At 39.3% G+C, this 21,784-nt stretch overlaps 2 protein-coding genes across 4 annotated transcripts in view; both read left to right on the top strand.

Annotated features, from left to right (window-relative positions):
• TOPAZ1 (testis and ovary specific TOPAZ 1) overlaps positions 1 to 14,537 on the top strand; it is a 63,099-nt gene extending 48,562 nt beyond the window's left edge. Inside the window, 4 exon segments of the mRNA XM_042235916.2 lie at positions 6,916 to 7,080; positions 8,747 to 8,950; positions 11,096 to 11,279; positions 14,238 to 14,537. Of these exon segments, the coding sequence (XP_042091850.1) occupies positions 6,916 to 7,080; positions 8,747 to 8,950; positions 11,096 to 11,279; positions 14,238 to 14,457 (773 nt within the window). The 3' untranslated portion in view covers positions 14,458 to 14,537.
• A 2,040-nt stretch (positions 14,538 to 16,577) lies between these two features.
• Positions 16,578 to 21,784, top strand: part of TCAIM (T cell activation inhibitor, mitochondrial) — a 37,542-nt gene continuing 32,335 nt past the window's right edge. Inside the window, exon 1 of one of the 3 annotated variants that reach the window (XM_012099468.5) lies at positions 16,578 to 16,772. In XM_012099468.5, coding sequence (XP_011954858.1) covers positions 16,745 to 16,772 — 28 coding nt within the window. In that variant the 5' untranslated portion in view covers positions 16,578 to 16,744. Of the gene's footprint in view, positions 16,773 to 16,980; positions 17,343 to 21,784 lie in introns of those variants that run through there. The other 2 variants (XM_042235917.2, XM_004018258.6) reach the window with 2 other exon arrangements.

A 21,784-nucleotide genomic window follows, 5' to 3' on the forward strand; every position in this document is an offset into this window, starting at 1 on the left:
TAGTAGGGCAGCATCTAATATAGCTTTGGCTACTTAGGCCATCAAGCAGATTTTATTTGATAAAATGGGATAAATAAGAATGAAGATGGAGAAGGAAATGACAACCCACTCCAGTATTCTTGCCTGGAAAATTCCATGGACACAGGAGCCTGGTGGGCTACACAGTCCATGGGGTCGCAAAGAGTTGGACACGACTGAGCGACTGAGCCAGCGACCACCTGAAGGAAAGCGAGAGCGGCTGGTGTGCGATTCAGTGGCAACATAGGACCAGTGAGTGATGACAAGGACCCATGACTGCCACGCATGGCTACTCTTGGCCCAGGAACGTGGAAGCCACCATTCACAAGTCTATAACAAGATGACTGACAACTGGAGGTAATTTCCAGTTCATTGCAGCCCACTGGGTCCCAGAGTGATATCCCTGGCTCTTGTTCACAGGACCTTCCATGTATTATGGATATTAACCTTGTGTCTGTGATGTATTTTCCCCAGTGTTCGGAGTTGCTGTATATGTAAATGAAGCCGATAAGGGTCTGGATTGTTAAGAAAAGGTACAGTATGAGGGGAGAGAAGCCCGTTTGGTGACCAGGAACAGCAACATAGAATGGAAACAGTTCCTACAAAGAAGCTGCTGCTTTAGAAGGAAGAGCACCTGGGATGAGTGTCACAAGCAAGCGTTTTTACAAGGATCTAATGAGATGAAGCAGATGAAGTCCTTGATGAACCACTCAGTGCTGTGCACACCAGAGCTGGTGCCAGCTTTTGGACTTCTTATACACGAGAGAGAAATAAACCCTCTTGTTTTAAAAACAAGAATGAAGAAACCTCAAGAATCTCAGAGTTTAGGTAGAAGACAGAATAAAATCCATAAGTAAATAAAATTGAAAGCTTTTGCACTTATGCACAAAACTAGCATATGTACATATTTATCTATATATAAAACACCTGCATTTATCGAATGCTGAGATTTTGTGGAATATAGAGGTTGTGATTAGACTTTGTGATCAAAAGCTTGCTGGAAAAGGTTTTCTTCAACTTAACAAATGTAGCCAGTGAAGTTTCCTGGGAGAAAGATTAACAAAATAGAAAGGTATAACACAAAATACAAATATACAAATACAAAATAGAGTGTTTATAAAAAGAGGAAGTAGCAAAATGCAAGCCAGAGTTCACAAGCTCCATGAGAAAGAAAAAATGTGGCAAGAAAATGGGAAGGGTAAAATAGTTGGTAAAAATGGATATAAGTGATCATCTGCCTAAAAGTTTCTGGCAAAACCAGTCTTTCTCTAACTGGAGTATTTGTGGGAGGGGTATGGAGTGGGCTATGGAGATTTAGAATTTTTACAATTTTGATGTTTCAGTTTTGAGATTATCTTTTTAAATTCTGTCAGTTATCAACACAAGATTTTCTTTTGCAGTGACCTTTTCAATTGAAAGTCATTTTTCATAAGTAAAATTTTATTTCTTCTGAAAAAGGATCCACAGAAGTATGTTAAGTTGTCACCAGAACTTTTTTGTTCTTCAAGGGGTTCTGCAGTGAACAGGCCATTGTCAAGAAAAGAAATGCAAGTGTCTTGATCTCGCTTGTAATAACTGAGAAATAAATACTAAAATCCTAAGCACCTGTCAGACCAGCAAAGATTAAAGTTTAGTGATATGCTTTTTGTGAGGGTATAAAGGAATGAACCTTCACACAGATTGTCTTTAGGGGCTTTTTGACAAAATATCTGTCAAAATTTAGTAATGCATATTTCCTTTAATCTATTAACTCCATTTCTAGGAATTTGTCCTACAAACACATTTATTTCTGTATTTGAAGGTATGCACTATAAGTTATATGAAATCTCATTTTTTTTTACCATCAACAATGATAACAAAGAATTCCAGATAACTTAAGTGTCCATTAAGGATGTAACAGTTAGTGAAGCTGTGTAATAGCCATATGATGGAGTAGAATGAGTTAGAGCCACAGATACTCACTGGAATGATCTCCAGGATTTATTACCAAATAAAAAAGGAATGGCCTGAATGGTGTACACAGTATGCTACCATTTGTGTAAAAAAAAATTTTTTAATGGATACATACATCTTTGCTTTATACCCTTAAGATAGTTGCAGAAAGATGCATAAGAAACTGTTGATGGTGGTTGCTTCTGGGAAGAAGAATTGAGTGTTTGGAGGACAGGGATGAGAGGCAGATTAGCTTACATATTTTTCCCTTATTTTTTCCTTTTAAAAAGTGCAGTTATTACCTACTAAACTTTTTAAAGAAGGGGTTTACATAAACTTCATTTGAGAACTGTTGAATATTTTACACTTTTTTATTTATTGTGCAGCAGACGTTTTGGTGAGAATTACTCCATTGTTTTGACTTTTCATGTTTTCACTCTCACATTTTAAACTCTTGCTCAGCATCTTGTTTCCTGGCAAATGAGTGACAAATTCCTACCTTGCCTTATACCCTTACCAGCATTTTTAAAAAGGAGAAAAAAACCCTTAAAACCACAATTTTATAATCAAGGTTTGGAGGCTGAAGAATAAGTATATTTTAACATTGTAGAGTACAAATTTTTGTTTTAAAAAAAGTTATGCTATTTGTTGAGAAACTGCTCTTAAATTTTTAAGTAACTTTTACTGCCTTTATTGGGCTTCGCTGGTGGCTCAGACAGTAAAGCGTCTGCCTGCCATGCGGGAGACCCGGGTTTGATCCCTGGTTTGGGAAGATCCCCTGGAGAGCGAAATGGCAACCCACTCCAATACTCTTGCCTGGAGAATTCCATGGACTGAGGAGCCTGGTAGGCTACAGTCCATGGGGTCACAAAGAGTCGGACACGACTGAGCGACTTCACTTTCACTTTTTCTTTCTTTTATTGCCTTTATATGAGTTGGTGATGGACAGGGAGGCGGCATGCTGCAGTTCATGGGGTCTCAGAGTTGGACACGACTGAGCAACTGAACTGAACTGAAGTAATACTTAGTCATTATAGAGAAATAATAAGGGATGGATAAGCAAAACTGCATATCTGAGGTTATTGATATTTCTCCCGGCAATCTTGATTCCAGCTTGTGCTTCTTCCAGTCCAGCATTTCTCATGATGTACTCTGCATATAAGTTAAATAAGCAGGGTGACAATATACAGCCTTGACGTACTCCTTTTCCTATTTGAAACCAGTCTGTTGTTCCATGTCCCATTCTAACTGTTGCTTCCTGACCTGCATACAGATTTCTCAAGAGGTAGGTCAGGTGGTCTGGTATTCCCATCTCTTTCAGAATTTTCCACAGTTTATTGTGATCCACACCGTCAAAGGCTTTGGCATAGTCAATAAAGCAGAAATAGATGTTTTTCTGGAACTCTCTTGCTTTTTCCATGATCCAGCGGATGATGGCAGTTTGATCTCTGGTTCCTCTGCCTTTTCTAAAACCAGCTTGAACATCAGGAAGTTCCCAAAAAAAAAGCCTCTTGATGAAAGTGAAAGTGGAGAGTGAATAATTTGGCTTAAAGCTCAACATTCAGAAAATGAAGATCATGGCATCCAGTCCTATCACGTCATGGGAAATAGGTGGGGAAACAGTGGAAACAGTGTCAGACTTTATGTTTGGGGGCTCCAAAATCACTGCAGATGGTGACTGCAGCCATGAAATTAAAAGACGCTTACTCCTTGGAAAAAAAGTTATGACCAACCTAGATACCATATTCAAAAGCAGAGACATTACTTTGCTGACTAAGGTCCGTCTAGTCAAGGCTGTGGTTTTTCCTGTGGTCAGGTATGGATGTGAGAGTTGGACTGTGAAGAAGGCTTAGTGCCGAAGAATAGATGCTTTTGAACTGTGGTGTTGGAGAAGACTCTTGAGAGTCCCTTGGACTGCAAGGAGATCCAACCAGTCCATTCTGAAGGAGATCAGCCTTGGGATTTCTTTGGAAGGAATGATGCTAAAGCTGAAACTCCAGTACTTTGGCCACCTCATATGAAGAGTTGACTCATTGGAAAAACTCTGATGCTGGGAGGGATTGGGGGCAGGAGGAGAAGGGGACGACAGAGGATGAGATGGCTGGATGGCATCACTGACTTGATGGACGTGAGTCTGAGTGAACTCTGGGAGTTGGTGATGGACAGGGAGGCCTGGTGTGCTGCGATTCATGGGGTTGCAAAGAGTCGGACATGACTGAGCTACTGAACTGAACTGAACTGAAGCAAAACTGATGATAAAAGAAATTCTTATTTAGCCACCCATCCAGTGTTATAAATAACACCATAGTGTTGCTATACAAACTCTTTTATACCTTGCATTTTGTTTAGGCAGAAGTCTTTTCTTGGACATTTTTTCTGTGATATGTCCATTCATCCACTTTTCTTGAACTAGCTGGTTTTTAAATTGCTGTGATAAACAGTAATCCCTTCTAAACATCCCTGCTAAATCTCTGTTATGCCCTTAGGATAAATTCTGATGGAATTGTTGGGCAAAGGTAAGGGCAGTTTAAAGCTTTTTTGGTAAATGTTGGCATATTTGCCCTTGGTGCCATTCAGATTTGCAGCACATTATTTTGAGTTTGTTAGAAAGCTTCCCTTTGTGAGAAAAGCCTTAGAGAACTATTGCATAGGTACCATCTATACATCCTGTCCTGTTAGGGCCATGGGTGTGCATTGACAATACGGATGTTACTGCCCAATTTCATGGTGTTTAGTTATCTGACAAACTGGTGCATGTTAGTTTAGGTAAACCCTAATCTGGCTGTTCTGAATATTCCATTCTAGGTTTAAATATGTGAGTAGAATTCAGAAGCACTCTACACCTTTAGAAATTTGCAAATTATAGTCATCTTACCAGCGTTTGAAGTTATGAAACAACCTTGCCACCTTTGAATATTATTATTTTCCTATCTTGCTGCTAGTTTGATAGGATAAAAGTGATATTCACTGTTTTATTTTGCATTTAATTGCTTATTACAGAATTTAACTATTTTTGTTTCCATTTGTACTTAACTCTTTTGTGAATTACTAGTTTGTGTTCTTAGTCTCTTCAGCATTTCTCTTCATTATTGATTTAATCACTTTACAAGTAGGTTAATGAAGGTATCTGTGTAAATTAGTTAGTAATTGTAGAGCATTAATATTCGCTTACTCCTTGGAAGGAAAGTTATGACCAACCTAGATAGCATATTCAAAAGCAGAGACATTACTTTGCCAACAAAGGTCCATCTAGTCAAAGCTATGGTTTTTCCAGTGGTCATGTATGGATGTGAGAGTTGGGCTGTGAAGAAAGCTGAGTGCTGAAGAATTGATACTTTTGAACTGTGGTGTTGGAGAAGACTCTTGAGAGTCCCTTGGACTGCAAGGAGATGCAACCAGTCCATCCTAAAGGAGATCAGTCCTGGGTGTTCATTGGAAGGACTGATGCTGAAGCTGAAACTCCAATACTTTGGCCACCTCATGCCAAAAGAGTTGACTCATTGGAAAAGACCCTGATGCTGGGAGGGATTGAGGGCAGGAGGAGAAGGGGATGACAGAGGATGAGATGCCTGGATGGCATCACTGACTTGATGGATATGAGTTTGGGTAAACCCTAAGAGTTGGTGATGGACGAGGAGGCCTGGCATGCTGCGATTCATGGGATCGCAGAGAGTCGGACATGACTGAGTGACTGAACTGAACTGAACTGAACTGAATATTTGTAAAATGTTGCCTCGTAGGTAGTATAAATCAAGTCTGCCAGTCAAGTGGGCTCTAGTAATTTTAAAACAAGCTCCTGTTTTAGAATGGCATTGAAACATGTATACTATCATGTAAGAATCGAATAACCAGTCTATGTCTGATGCAGGATACAGCATGCTTGGGGCTGGTGCACGGGGATGACCCGGAGGGTTGTTGTGGGGAGGGAGGTGGGAGGGGGTTTCATGTTTGGGATCGCATGTATACCCGTGGTGGATTCATGTCAATGTATGGCAAAACCAATACAGTATTATAAAGTAAAATAAAGTAAAAATAAAAAGTTAAAAAAAAAAAACAAGCTCCTGTTTTAAAATTTTCTTCTCCATACTTAAGGCTTTATTTCGGCATTATATACTTGAATTACCAAATCTTTCTGTAATACTTTCTGTATTTACCATGCTGGAAAGGGCACAAAAGCATAACTCCTGCTCTTAGTCCAGTTGAAAAATAATGCAGAAATGTGATTTGACTGTTACATGACAGCACTTCATTATGTGTCCCATCACATGTATAATGATTGAGGGAAATAGGTAAACAGTAAAATACTGACATTTCTACCATGTTAGCACCTTGGTGTTCTGTACTACAGTCTGCCATTGTTTTTCTCAATGTGAAAATTGGCAGAAATTAAGGAACTGCAGTATAGGTAATACTCTCTCTTTTTTTTTTAAGCTATGTGTTGGTTACCTAAGTGTTCTTTTTATTATTATGCTTTTATTATTTATATATATTAGATGTTAACTTGTACATAGCAAATATTTTATTTTAAAAATTTTAAATAGGCAGATATTGTGGGGAAAAACTATTCCCCAAGAATACCAAAACTAAGTAAATTATGTATTCTTTACTGTAAAATTGCTGTTTGTCCACACAAATAATATTTTATAGTGTAACATATACACATTATAATCTTAAACATCATATAAAAGTAATCATTAACTTCAGAATCAATAATTGATTAGTACATTTAGAAAAATGAAGAATTAGTAAAAAGATTAAAATAACAGTGGTCATTAGTTTGCATCTTAGGATGCTAATAATCATCACTATATACATTGTTTCTAATAAATCTGAGCTGTGGTTATCTTTCTGAGTATGCATAAAGTTTTGCCACTTTCTCTGAAAGATATATAAAAACATTAGTTGTGATTATACTGTTAAGTAATTTTCATGGCTTAAAGTGCTTGTACTTTTCCTTCTTGTAAGAGTCTGAGTGGATCATTAATACACCAGTATGGCCTTGCGATCGACTGGATGTGCTCAATCGGCATAATCTGCTCTGTACAATCGCACATGAAATCTTAGCGAAGAGTCTTTACAGACAGACATTTGAAGTTTTGCAAAATCTACCAGGTTTTCAAAATTCTCAAGGTATGTTATGTCAAAGTCTAGCTTAATTATCTCTGGCCCATCTGGTATTTAATAAGAAACAGTTCTCCACCTGTCTTGGTTGAATTTTATATTCTAGCATATATTTTTAATGATATTTGTTTTTGTAAAATGTGTTCTCTGCAAATTGAATATGCTTTCCTGATAGTTTTTTTAAAAAGGCAGAAATGCTTATCTTTGGGTTGTCTGTCAGCAGTTCCTGAAAGCAGCATTTCATCATTCCCCTTTTCCTTCCTCTGTCAAGTAAGTCATCAGCAAACAAGTCAATTAATCACGTAACAAAGATTGAACTTAGTCTCCATTGTAACATAGAAAAACATGGAATAAATGGAGGAAATACAGCAGATGGCAAGTTCAAAGAAAGAGATGCCCACGTGGGCAGTGGCAGGTAGTGCTGAATGCTTGCAGGTCATAGGTCAGTAGCAGGAGAGCGTCCATGTCAAGGGAAACAGCAGAAGCTTTGGGTCAGGAATGAGCTGAGCAGTGGGTTCAGGGCATGGGTTCATGTTTAATGAAAACATTGACTTGAAGGCCTCCCCTCAGTGCTTTGTCAGTCTCCATTTTCCCATGTATTCCACTGAGATTCTGTATTGTCATTAGCATTCTTATCCTTTTCTCCCTCTAGATAGTAAGCTTCTTAAAGTCAATGAGGTTTTCTTTATTTTAGTATCTCTGGTACAATGGTTGCTGTAGAACTAGCTTTTGATATACAGTTATCTTAATAATGAAACAAAGTAATAATAGTGAGATTGATCAGATAGTTGTGCCAGATATTGGAAGACCCTGAATGGCAGGCTAAAAGAATTTACTTTTCTATGTGTAGCTGGGGCTTCCCTGAGTTTTGGGGTCAGGGAGTGACATAGTTCCTCTGGTATAAGGTAAGAAGATAAATTTCCTGATAAGGCCTGGACCACTGAAAAATGCAAAAGTGATAAAGACCGTGAAAGTCACTCAGTCATGTCCAGCTCTTTGTGACCCTATGCACTATACAGTCCATGGAATTCTCTAGGCCAGAATACTGGAGTGGGTAGCTTACCCTTCTCCAGGGGATCTTCCAACCCAGGGGTGAACCCAGGTCTCCTGCATTGCAGGCGGATTCTTTACCAGCCGAGCCACAAGGGAAGCCCATTAAAGACCTAGAGTCTAGGTCATAGACCCACCGAATTGAATATAGCGAATAAAAGAGTTAGAAGTTTCCAAGTGACTTCACTTTCTTCTGAATGAAAGGCAGAAAGGAATAGACATACCCAAGAAAGGACAGTTTTGGTGTTTTTTAATTTAAGAGTGAATATTTGTGAGTGGTCATTTTATTTTTAGTAACAGGAGATATAAGTCTGAGGTCCACGCTATAGATAGAATGCAGACAGAATCGTAGAGATGCAGTCACATGGGAAACCATGGACAGGGATGTTACTGCAGCCTCTATGGTCACATTCCTTTCACATTCTCCATTACAAAGTGGCACACCGTTTTGCTTTTGTTGAATGCTTTTTTTTGTTAACTTAGTGTATAAGATGATTGCATTTTGGTGACTGTCTCCTACATTGGGTAGGAATGGGCCAAGGAGAGTAGAGGGGAAAGGAGTAAAAGAGAAGTTTGAGAGATGAAAGTAGATCAGTTTCATTTTATCAATTTTTTTTTTTTTCAGAAACTGTGGAGGTCTCACAGTATAGCCTACTTTTTAATAAACTTCTAGATGCCTGTATAGAAAGCAACAGCCTTGGTATGTCATCCTCTGTAGCTGAATTCATGATTTCAAAGAGCATCCCTATTGATTTTTCCTTTCTTAGAAGATTAATTACTTCTTTAGGAAGGAGTTGTTTATGGCTCAAAGCCAGAGCCCACTACAAAAGTAAGTTACATTTTAAACTTTAATTTTGATATATTGGTTTTGAATTTGATTTTCTAACCTGACATCTATGTATAATATTCACAGTGTGACATTAAATATATAAAAAGATCGATTTATACATGTTTAAAAACAGTGGTCTACATAGATTTGTGCTCTTTTGAAACCTGTTATGTCTCTCATTTCTAATTACTATATTTTTATTTCTTTGCATATTGGCATGTCCACTGGAGGATATGAAAAGGAAATAAATGACAGAATTTGAACCAATTTGGCATATTTTATAAATATATAGGAGTAAAACAGTTGGTAAAATGAAGTTTCAGGAATGTGTACTTATCCCTGACCTTTCTGGTTAGAATATCTTAAAACAGGCACACAGGAAGTACAGAGGCTGTCGTTACTGTGCAACGTGATAGGTAATGGGTTTCCGCATGGCTGTCAGTAATGGGACTTTGTTCATCTGTTAACAGTTGTTCTTTTCTAACAAGTAAGCCTAGAAAAGGAATACTTCCTCTAGTCCCAACCTCCTCGAAGGTATTTTAATTAGAATACAATTCTGTGATCTACAAAGGAATTCTTTTCTGCCTTCATGCAGTGATTTGTCATAAATTTCCAGTTCTACCACTACCATCTGTATAACAAACATTTGAGTACCTACTCTTGTCACCATTGTGCCGTATGTGTCAAACATCCCAGCCACTCCATCGGCGCCAACAGAAACCTCTTAGAAGTGGAAGTGTTTCTCATGTTGCCAACTGGGATCAGTTTAGCAAGTGGTAACTTTTATTTCCCCAATGAGATGTGAAAGAAAATATTAGTATGCATTGCAGATAATAAGATTATGTATTATTTGATATTCTTATATGTGTGCTAGGTCATTATGTAAAATGTATTTCTTATTGCCAGTTACAATAAAAAGTTTTGAAAACTGAATTTTTTTTAAAGGATGATCAGAAATCTAGAGGCAGGGTGGAACTGTTTATTCATAACACCTCATTTCAATTTTATGGTTATATTTCAACTCCTCATACTCTCTCTGCAGACTGGTAGAAATCACACCACAAAGTATATAAGTTACTATTTGCTATAACTTCTCGATTTTAGTTTTTAGAATTGATGTTAATGGGATTATTTTTTTCCAAATAACTGATTTGGGGAAAATGCCATCAGAAGGCATTTATATATGCCGCAGAAACAAATTATTAACTTGGAATCATCTAACTGAGATTTCTATGATCTTTATGTTTTTTAGCTGAAGATGAAATTTTGTATTAAAACAGCTAAACTTAGCCATTTAAAATTTTTAATTAATAGCTTTATTAAGATAAAATTCAAATACCACACAGTTTACCCATTTAAATATGTATAATTCAGTAATTTTAGTGTATATACAGAATTGTGCAACCATCACCACAATCAATTTTAGAACATTTTTATCAAACAAAAAAGAAACCCCATATGCATTGATTCACTCCCTCGTCCCCCAGATTCTTTCAACCCTGGTAATAATTTATTTTTAAAGACATTTTTTAAGCAATGTATTAAAGTAATCAATGCCTGAGTATAATTCAGTACCTTTCTTATTAGTACTTTTCCTCTTATGTAAACACACCTATGCCTGATTTTCATATGCAGTGAAGCTTTAGGGACTTATACAAGTGAGGTTATAAAGAGTATTTTTTTTTCCTAATGTACCTGAGTTATAAAATAAAATGAGTAATTTATAGTCACTGGTCGGTCTTCAGAGCATCACATTTCCCAACACTGTTGACGTTTTAAATATCGATGGAACTCTCTTTGGATTTATCTTCACACACAGGTTAACAAACACTTGAAAAAACTTTCAGTCTTTATAATCACATCTAGTGGAAATATTTTATTATGTTGTATTGACTATGGCTTAAAGTAAGTGGACAGTTTTGAAAATTTCTCATGTCATACTTAATATTTCAAAAACATTTTACAAAGAATGATCTCAAATATACTAGGATAAGCTCACTACCATATAATTTAATGCAATAAATCTGCCTCTAATGTGAAGATTTATTCTGAAACAAAAATAATTATCACCTATAGATATTTTGGAAGCCTGTGTTTTCACCTGTTGGAGTGTTAGTAAAGTTTGATCTGTTACTTGATTTTCAGGTGCTCTTTCACTGGGTTGCTACCCACCATTGGAAGGAAATTTGTACCGAAAACTTCTACTGATTCCATCCTATTTGTCTGAAATTGAAATGCTTTTAGCTATTGAAATCTTCCTGGTATCTAATGCTAGTAGTATTCAGAGTCCTGGAACTTCTACACAGATGCTGCAGATAGTTTTAAAAAGGTTGGTTGAAATATTTCTAACTGCATCCTGACAGTAGGTCATGACTCCCTACACCTGCCCTAGGATGTAAATGTTTTATCTATTTGTGTATATATATAAAGCATTTGCATATATATATGTTTATGTACTTGTGCATGTGTGTATTGGCAAACTTTGGTAACACATTGAGAAAGGATTTGACCTATTTGAGATTTAAAACTAAATAAGTTAGTACCTTTCAATAAACACTCTAACAGTTGCAAAGATCTTGTTAGATAGCCAAAGAGATGGGCCTTCTTTAGATATGGACCTTTGTCCTTTACTGGTGGTTTTCAAATAGGTACCTGAAAGTTATTTTTTGTGGTCAACACAAAAGATGTAAGAACCAGGTCTAAAAGGGAAATACATGATCATTTATTAGATTCATCAAGAATCCTGTTGAAAATAAAGCCATCAGCCTAGTTTCAATATTTTAAAATGTTGTAAGAAGTGCATGAATATTACTGTGTGGCTGTTGGACCAGAGTGGCATCCTTTCCGATCATTTTGTTCAAAGACCCAGGATGTAGTTGTGCACCATTCCAATTTCTTGTCAGCTTTATCCAGGAAACTTGTAAGATAAGGGTCTCACAGGGCTCCTGTTTGAGAGTATTTTATCAAGAATTTTATTTCAGTTTACTGGTGTTAAAAACCAGATCTTCAGACTGAATATTCTGTTAGCTATCTCTTAACAGTGCATGTTATCCCAAAACTTAGTGGCTTAAAATGGCAGAAATTATCTTAGTTCCTGTGGGTCAGGAATGTTGGGGGACCTTAGCCAGATGGTTCTGGCTCAGAGTCTCTCACATCCTGGAGTCAGGATGTGGTCAGGACCTGCAGTCTCCCACCTGATGATTTCACTGAGGCGGGAGGATCCATCTCCCAGCTAGCTCACTCATGCCTCTCAGCAGGAAGCCTCAGCTCCTCACCACACGGGCCCCTCCATAAGTTCCTCAAGTGTCTTCATGGCATGACAGCTAACTTCTTTCAGAGTGAGTGGTCCAGGAGAAAACAAGGAGGAAGCTACAGTGCCCTTTTTGACCTTTGTGACCAGATCTGTGAAGGCTCTGACATTTCACCTATTTGCAAGCTATCAATGAGCCTGCCGCAGTTGCACAGGTCCTGGCATAAGACACAAGACTTGCAGGTTGGAGACAGGACTTGATCACCTGTGGCACAGCAAGCAGCAGGATTATCTGCAGATTTGCATCTCTTCCTCTTGCTCCCAAGTCCCACACTCGAACCCTGACGGATACCTGTACATGAAGTGAGTTCCATTACAGGAGAGGAATTCTGAACTTAGGATCCCAGATCTTTTCTAATGGATTATCAGCATGCCTGCCCCTTTGCTGTTCAGGTAGAAAGGCGTCTCCACCTTGTAAGGCTGTAAGCAAACCTGTCTTTGACTCCCAAAGGAGAAGCTATCTTTGTCTTTCAAAGTTGTTCACTGTAGTAAACATCCTTAAAATCTGGAACAAGGGAATAATCAGTCTCTGCTGTCAAAATTTCAAGAAATGCAAGAGACCTGAAACATTTTAAACTCACTAAAATTAGTTTTTTTGCTAGAGCTCTTTGCTGCTGCTGCTGCTGCTAAGTTGCTTCAGTTGTGTCTGACTCTGTGCGACCCCATAGACAGCCTACCAGGCTTCCCCATCCCTTGTATTTATGACTGTGCACTACAGTAGCATGAGTTATTTGCATTCCCCATTATCCTAATGAGGGTTTGGTTTTTGTATAACTTTCCATTCCCCACACATATGCAGTCTCTATTCATTATTGAATGTAGGTTGGGGGGGAGGTGGTACTTGTGAGACCAGTCCGTAACTAGCGGCATGCCTAGAGCCTCTCTTTTGTCCAAACCAGTATTGTTTTCTCTATTATTATTATCATACTGAGCCCTGCTTTGTTACATTAACCTCTGAGAGAGAATTTAATTCATCTTCAGACTGTCAAAAACTGCACGTAGCTGGCATATGCCCAGATTTCAGACACTAATCCTAAGCTAGAATGTACTAGAAGCAGCCTGACCAATCTTTGCTCCCTGTGATCACTGATTCCTGTTCCAAGTGGAAGTCCTCACTCCCCCCACTCTGTGGATCACACTTGGTGCTAATGCAGGTACACTTACACTTGGACTTTGCTGCTGGACCCTCTGTGTGCCCAGGGCAGGACGCAGTGAATACAGAGGACAAGGTGATGCTAGTAAAAGCTACATCTCTATTTTATATACTTCTTACTCCCTATCCCACAGGAGAAATAGCTATAATGTATGAGTCTGTTTTTAATTTGGAGACTGGTAAAAATTAGTTTAAAAGTAAATTCTAAAAAAAAAAAAAAAAAGGCAAATTATAGCACGTTAGTGAAATACCTTAAATCAGAACTGAAGAAAATAACTGGAAATTGAGTAAAGGCATACAGCAACTATTTCTGTTACCAGATGTGAGCTTCATATTAAGTATATAGTTACAATTAAAAATAGTTGTATCAAGGTAAAACATGGAATGTTAGTATCTCCAAACTTGATTAAATGTAATATTACTTCATGCATTATAATAATTAATTATACAGTTATTAATGACAGAGAGGTAATAAGTTGTGTTCTAGATGATTGTTTCCAGATTGCGGGTTGTAGCCTGTTTGGGTAGTGAAATAAATTTAGGGGGTTGCAACCATTTTATTTTAAAAAACAAACCAGAATAGAATATAGGGTCATAAGGGTAAGTCTTGTTCTGTGAAACTTTTATTTCAGTTTTTATGTAGCAGGTTCATACTGGGTCACAATATAAAGTGTCTTTATTACTGTGCATCTTAGTCAAACAAGTATGAAAGCCACTGAAAGATTGTCATAGCTTAGAATTAATACACGTAAATTACTGTCTTTTAAAGAAACTATATACCTTCCTTTCAGAGTTTCTGACTTTGTGAGGTGTTCACTTTGTAGATCTGAAGAAAACAAATCTCGGAGCAAGGATGATTACCAAGCTGCAGTGGAAAGATTAATTATGGCTGCTCGTATATCAGATCCAAAGCTTTTCATTAAGCACATGACCGTCAATGTTAATAAGGAACAGGTTTATAGTTTGGAACATTGTTCTGCCCTGAAATGGTTGAAAGAGAATATGAAGTGGGCCGGAAAGGTTTGGCTTTTCAATAACCGTTAGTTATAAAGGCTTTTTTTTTTTAAGTTCAAGTAATCATTGTTGAAAATAAAAGGCAATAAAAATAGATAGTTTTCACTATATTCAGCTTTTGCTCTTTATTGATGTGTAGTATGTCAGTAGTTTTCAGACATTAAAAATTTTGATTGATGTATGCAATTTAGAAGTTTTGCCATACTGCAAATGATTTTTGAAATTGCTTGACTTCTCTTTAGGTAAACTCAGGAATGGTGCAGCATTTAATAAGAGGGAGACATAAAGGAAAAAGTATGCAAGCAGGTGTCTGGAGCTTTCAGAACAACCGTTAGGGGTCTGAAGTAAACTTGGTGAACACTCAGTCCAGTGTCTAAAGCCTGTTCTACATTTGCACTCTAGAGTAGTAAAAATAATACTGGAAAATGACTCAAACACTAAAATTCCAGAATACCTTCTGAGTTATACCAAAAATTTTATTCTCTTAAATTTTCCATCAGTGCATCTTAAAATAATGTTTCTTGAAGATTTGTAATTATGTACATTAGGTATGACTAAAGACAACAGTATTTTAAACAAATATGCCAGAACTTAAATATCCAAACAAGAATTGTACCTTTCAAACTACCTTAGTAAGTTTAAACTCCTTTTCTGAAGCCATCTGGAGAATCTGCAGCAGTCATTCTCCAAGGTAGTCATCCTCAATCCTTGATTTGATACTTCAAACCATAATTTAAATCATTTAGAGAAATGTCTAAGGGGACTGATTTAAAAAGAATTAAGTGGTGACTAAGAGGACTGAAAGTATTTCTTAAAGGAGTTCCCAGAATATGTAATGGCAGCATTACTGAAATAAGTCTATAACCTCACAAGAATAAAAAAGCTAAAACCTAGCACTTAGCAAAATGCCTTACTATGATAAAATGTAGAATGAATACCCTCATGAATGGTATATGGAAAGTGAGGCAGATGTCCATAAAGAGGCCCAGTTTTCCAATATGGACAAACTGGGTGACTAATTGCCATCACTGAAATTCAGTACCTAGGAAATAAATTGGGTTTGGACATTACCATCAATTTGAAGTACCTTTGAGGACAAGTGAAGAAGGCTGAGCTCCAAAGAATTGATGCTGTTGAACTGTGGTGTTGAAGAAGACTCTTGAGAGTCCCTTGGACTGTAAGGAGATCCAACCAGTCCATTCTGAAGATCAGCCCTGGGATTTCTTTGGAAGGAATGATGCTAAAGCTGAAACTCCAGTACTTTGGCCACCTCATGCGAAGAGTTGACTCATTGGAAAAGACTCTGATGCTGGGAGGGATTGGGGGCAGGAGGAGAAAGGGAACGACAGGGGATGAGATGGCTGGATGGCATCACGGACTCGATGGACGGTGAATCTGGGTGAACTCCGGGAGTTGGTGATGGACAGGGAGGCCTGGCGTGCTGCGATTCATGGGGTCGCAGAGTCAGACACGATTGAGCGACTGAACTGAACAGTAAGTGGACAGTTAGAAACTTGTTTTTTTTTGTAGCTGGTAACTAAAACTCAGAAAAGAAAGAAATATGAAGCCATTTTGATGCTCGTGGCAACGTTGGATTTGAAAGGATGAAGATGCAGAAGATGGTAAATTAAGCTTTTAGGGAAAATGGGATTGGATGGAACGGACCACAGATTGACCAGATTGTTTCTAACGAATGAGTAGTCAAGAACCCTTAGGGCTAAAACAAAGGGTGGTCTTGGGTTTTGGGGTTATTTCCCCCACATCGGTCAACAGTACCAAAAGATAGGAGAAAGAGGAGAGCGGTTATAGTATTTGCTTTATTTCATCTGTGGCAGTTTATGGGAATAACCAAAGCCATAGAAGCGAAATACAGCTAACAGTAAAAACCCCAAACTGACGGTGGAGAATGCTCAAGGTTTCAAAACATCTAGATACGGAAGGGGCCAAAGTCAAAAATGCAAATCGGAGATAATAAATTGTTTTCATTGGTATTTGTGTAAAGGAAGTCAAGGGACACTCAGTAAGACCTTTAAATCTAGAGCTGTCAAGTGAGAGTCGTCCTAAGGCGACAGACCCGCGCACTCTGCGGACTGATCCGCCAAGCCAGCCTCCTCCCCTCCCAGGTTGAGGGGACCCGGGCCGGGGCGGAGAGCAGAGCCAGCGCATGCGCGCGCTCGGTCGCCCTTCCCTCCTTGCCCTCTCCGGCGACCCTCGGGCCAAGCCTGGCTACCTACCGCCCAGTCACCTTCCGACTCCCTACCACCTAGTCCTTCATATCCGTTAGCGCTCCTTCGCGCCTCCTAAGGCTTTCCGGTGAATGCGCACAGCCCCCTCCAGGCCAGGAGGTAAGAAAACGGAGGGACTGGGGGCTTCTACGCTGCGGGAAGGCAAGCGATCACTGGGTCGCCGACGTCACCGCGGGGCTGAGAACCGCTAGGGTTTTAACCCGCGTCCAGGGCTGCGCGCAGGCGCCCCAGGGAGGAAGGCCTGGCGCGCTTCAGCCAATGAGAGCGCGACCTGCGGCCTGTTCCCGAGCCTGGGCTCCTCTCCGGCGAGCCTCGGCGCCGGGTGCTGACGGGCTGGCAGAGCAGTACGCGCGCAGTTGAGATTTCAGCGGTGGGGGCTCACAGAGCCCCGGGGGTAGGAGCCTGTCAGAGCCAGTCGCCAGGTGGGGCGAGAGCAGGCGGGAGCGGCGCGAGCTCCTTGGGCGGGCTGGCGCCCCGCTGCGCATGCGCCCCCGTGTGGCCCAGCGCGTCCCGCACAGTCCTGGAGGAGCGACCGTCCTTCCACCTGATACCTAGTGGGAGGTGGAGCGGGTCGGAGCAAGCCCTCGCGGAGGAGACCTGCTAGAACTGTAAGCTGCAGGACCCAAGGGACTCCGTTTGTCCTTTCAGGCTGCTCAGGGCAGAAGCGAGGTGGGGGAGAGGGGGGTGCGGCGGAGGGGGTGTGCGGGCTGAGCAGCAGTCAGAGTCACCTTAGCTCGACGTGGTAACTTTTGAACTCAGGCAGTGCTAGCGGCCAGCGTACTCGCGTCGCATCTGTTTTAACTTGTTTGAAATGAGAAACTTGAGACGATTTAGATTTTGTTTCCGCTATCGTATTTCCCCGAAGTCTTTGACTTATCATAGAAAAATGTTATGATTCAAATCTCAGAGCATAAGATATACGAAAGGAAAGCTTTAAAAACCTAGATATTTTGCTATAATTTATTAATTTATCTAAAAGGCTTCCTGCTTTTGCTTTTTCTTTGCTTTTTCCCTTCCCTAAGAAGTATTAAACTGAAGAGCAATGAAAAATTGCCTGCTTTTATCTCTCCTTGATAGAACATACTACTTTTTAAAACAGTAGAAGATAGTTACTAAGGAAAGCCACAGTTTATTTTTTTTTTAAGCCACAGTTTAAATGAGAGTAAACCTAAGGATATTAACCCTGTTAAAGGAAATGACTTTCAAATAAAAATTATGCTACCTGACTAAAGATCAGTACTAAGACCTCTATGTGGCAAACATGGTTTCTGTCGAAAGTAATTTAAACAGTTTTTAAACTACCCATCATTTGACTTTTCCACCTATTTAGATATCTATTTCTACCCAATTTGATTTGAAACTGCCCAGATTTAATGCCTCACTTTAAAGAGCACAGAATTTGGGTTAAAATCAGAAATTTTCGTTTTATGAAATAGAAATAGAAGCTCGTGTTGTCACTATTACGTGTATTACAGCAGCCATTTACTAAGGTTTGTAATTGAAGGGCATCTTTCCTGGTCTTCCTCCCACCATGCAGAGGGTGCAGGCGCGCTGGAAAAGCCTTCCAGAGCCCCGCCATTCTAAGTGTAGTCCCTGGGAGTTGCCCTTGGCACTTTGTGCATTGCTCTGTCATTTCATTTACTGCAGTGTTTTATAATCATCTGCTTGTGTCTGTTTTTCCAATTCCTCCCTCTCTCCTAGACTGTAACTTTTTTGGAGTGGTGGAGTCATCTTGGTATTTTTTCTATTGGCAGTGTTTAGATAGAGCCTGGTACATAAGTGTTCGGGTACATACCTGTTGATGAGCTGGGTAATTAAGGCCCTGAGTTTCTCCCAAGTGTGGTCAGACAGAGGGATGTTTTAGTCTTTTTGTAGCATGCCTGAGGCCTTTTCCAAATGGAGGACTAGTGGGCCAGGTGAAATGCGGACAAGACCGGCCCAGGTATGAATTTGAAGACCAGAATCCTGCCGCTGACCTGGGTGCCTCCGCCTTTTGGACTTATTTCTCACTTGCAATTGGGAGCGCCCAGCTCTGCCCTTCAGTCAGCTGATAGTGATTTGATTTTCTGTGTCGCTGGTCCTGTAGATCTGAATCTTCTAGTCTTCTTAGCAATTATATTTCTCATAGTAAATTTAAAAGTTGATCGTGAGAGTTATCAGCCTCTTATGTTTCATTTTCCCAGGGCCTGTTTATTTCTGGCTGAAGTGATAAAATTGGATGTTTGGTCTTGAAAAGATGAGAACTGATCCAAGATCTATGCCACGCAAAAAGGCAAGCAGCCCTTGTACCAACCTGCTGGCCTATAACCTTATTTCTGCTTAGTTGTTTTGTTTTTTTTTTAATCTCAAGAAGTAGGTTAACCATACAGGAAGCAGAACAAGGTCAAGCAAAATTTAGAATCTTCATTTGATTTTGAGCATACAATTGACCATATAAAAATCTTTCCCTCAAATTGTACTGAACAGGTATCTTTAAAGAATTAAAGCTTAAAAGTTTCCTAACAGACCCCTCAATCCTGTAAAATGATGGAATGCCTTAAGGCAGTGATTCTCGAACCTGAATTTGGAGAACCACTGCCCTAAAGGATATTCCCTGTTTTCCTTTTCTTCTCTTTCTTCCCTTGTGTGTGTTAGCCACTCAGTCTTGTCCGATTCTTTGTGACCCCATAAACTACTCTGTCCGTGGGATTTTCCAAGCAAGAATACTGGAGTGGGTTGCCATTATCTTCTCCAGGGGATCTTCCTGACCCAGGGATAGAACCAGGTCTCCTGCATGGCGGGCAGATGTTTTACCATCTGAGCCACCAGGAAAGCCTCTTCTTCCCTTCTTATCCCTCCTGTTTTTTTTTTTTTTTTTTTTTTCAAAAAATGGGTGCCGATCTGATCACGCCTTCCCTATCACCTAGTTGTCAGAGCCTGCTCTTAAAGGAGGGCTAATGGGAAATAATTTTTTCCAGTGATTTAAATAGGAAATGAACATCTTAGAATTGTAGTTTGGTTGAGTGTCTATCAGAATTATTAAGTAAAAATCTTTCTTATGTACATGGGCATTTTCCTGTAGAAATATGAATGGCCACTGTTGGGGAAGGGAAGGATTGTTGGCAAAAGGAAAAGAAGTCACATTCCCTCTCATAATGCCTCTCCACCTCCCAGTTGCGAAACACTGTCTTTAAAAAGCCATGTTCATTCACTGAAAAGGCAATTGCCACAGCACAATACACTTGACTTTACCCCTATCAGGTCCTTTGCATTTTGAAGAGAGAAATGCTACTAACATGGAAACTTATATTTTTATACTAAGCAGGTGCTTTCCAGCATCTTAAATATGTCTTTCAACATTTTTTCTTAAATATCCAGCACAGATAACTTCAGCCTAATGAGCATCAGATAAAGCTCAACAATGCTACATATATTTGTCATTGTTTCATTTGTATTAAACTTATTATTGGTAGTATTAGAATTGTAATTTATTACAATTATTTTTTATTTATTAGTATTAGATTTGTAATTTTTCCTTTTTATAAAAGGGAGACAAATTTCAGTAAAATATTTAGTCGTTTAATAGACTTTTTTAATTGAACTATAGTTGATTTACAGTGTTGTGTTTCAGATGTACAGAAAAGTGATTCTTTTTCAGATTGTTTTCATTTATAAGTTGTTAAAAAATACAAAGTATGGTTCCCTGTGCCATACAGTAGGTCCTTGTTGTGTATCTGTTTTATATATGGTAGTGTGTATATGTTAATCCCAAACTCCTAATTTATCTCTACCCCACCCCCCTCCCTGGTTAACTGTAAGTTTGTTTTCTATGTCTGTGGGTATGTTTCAGTTTTGTAAATAAGTTCATTTGTCTTTTTTTTTAGATTCTACATATAAGTGATATTATATGGTATTTGTCTTTCTCTGTGACTTGACATTTTCTACAACGAAGATAAAGTTTCTGACTTAACTACTCCTGCCTAGCAGACTATAATATTGTGTTAGCTCACAATATTCTCTCAGTTAATAAAAAGTTTTCCTATTTCAGTTTGACATGACAGTGCATGTTATGCAAGAGTTTCTGCTATGACATAAACGCATTCCTGGAAACCTAGACATTCTTTAAGATGATATACTAATCAAGGTTCATCAAAAAAATATACGCCTCTCAATAAACAAGACGTGTGGGAATCTCTAGCTGTCCCATTTGTGCTGTTGTAGCTCCCCAGGTTGCTTGATGAAGTGGAAAATGCAAAGGTACCTGAAGCGACTCACCGTCTGCTTCTTAAACGAAAGGAAGGAACTACTGAAGGGTTTTCAGGGGTTTTTTTTTCAGGGTTTTGTTTACAGCTAAAACTTTCTTTGTAATAGCAAAAGCCCACCACTGATGATCTCAAATCATTAACATGGTGGGGAAAATGCATGTGATATAACTTCTCACCCCTGCTGACCAGATGCACATAAGCTATGTTAATTCACATTAAAGAAACTTTTTTTTTGGTAGCAGAACAGACTGCTTTTAGATCATCTGTCTCAATTATTAGATGAGGAGCAGACTCAGGGAGGTGAAACAACTTGTCCGTTCTCACACAGCTAGTCAGTGATGAAGTCAGGATTTGAAAATGGATTGCAGAGACTCCGGGCTTCCCAGGTGGCACTAGTGGTTAAGAATCCACCTGCCAATGCGAGAAATGCAAGAGACACAGGTTTGATCCCTAGGTCAGCACCCCACTCCAGTATTCTTGCCTGGAAAATTCCATGGACGGAACCTGGCAGGCTGCAGTCCATGGGCCTGCAAAGAGAGGGACGTAACTGAGCATGCGTGCTTGGAGACTCCAGCCTCCCTAACCATCGTGCAGACTGCCTTCCCCAGCAGCGTCATGGTCTCTTAAATTTGCCTTGAGTTGGCCTAAATCAGTGCCGTCCAATAAAAATACAGTATGAGCCCCAGATGTAATTTAAATTTTTCTAGTGGTAAATCACAAAACACAGTTAAAACCAGATTGTGTTTTGCTTTTAAATCATGTTCGATACAGGATACAGGATGCTTGGGGCTGGTGCACGGGGATGATCCAGAGAGATGATATGAGGTGGGAGGGAGGTTCAGGATTGGGAACTCATGTACACCAGTG

The sequence above is a fragment of the Ovis aries genome, chromosome 19 (genome assembly GCF_016772045.2).
Source record: "Ovis aries strain OAR_USU_Benz2616 breed Rambouillet chromosome 19, ARS-UI_Ramb_v3.0, whole genome shotgun sequence".
NCBI classification, from domain to species: domain Eukaryota; kingdom Metazoa; phylum Chordata; class Mammalia; order Artiodactyla; family Bovidae; genus Ovis; species Ovis aries.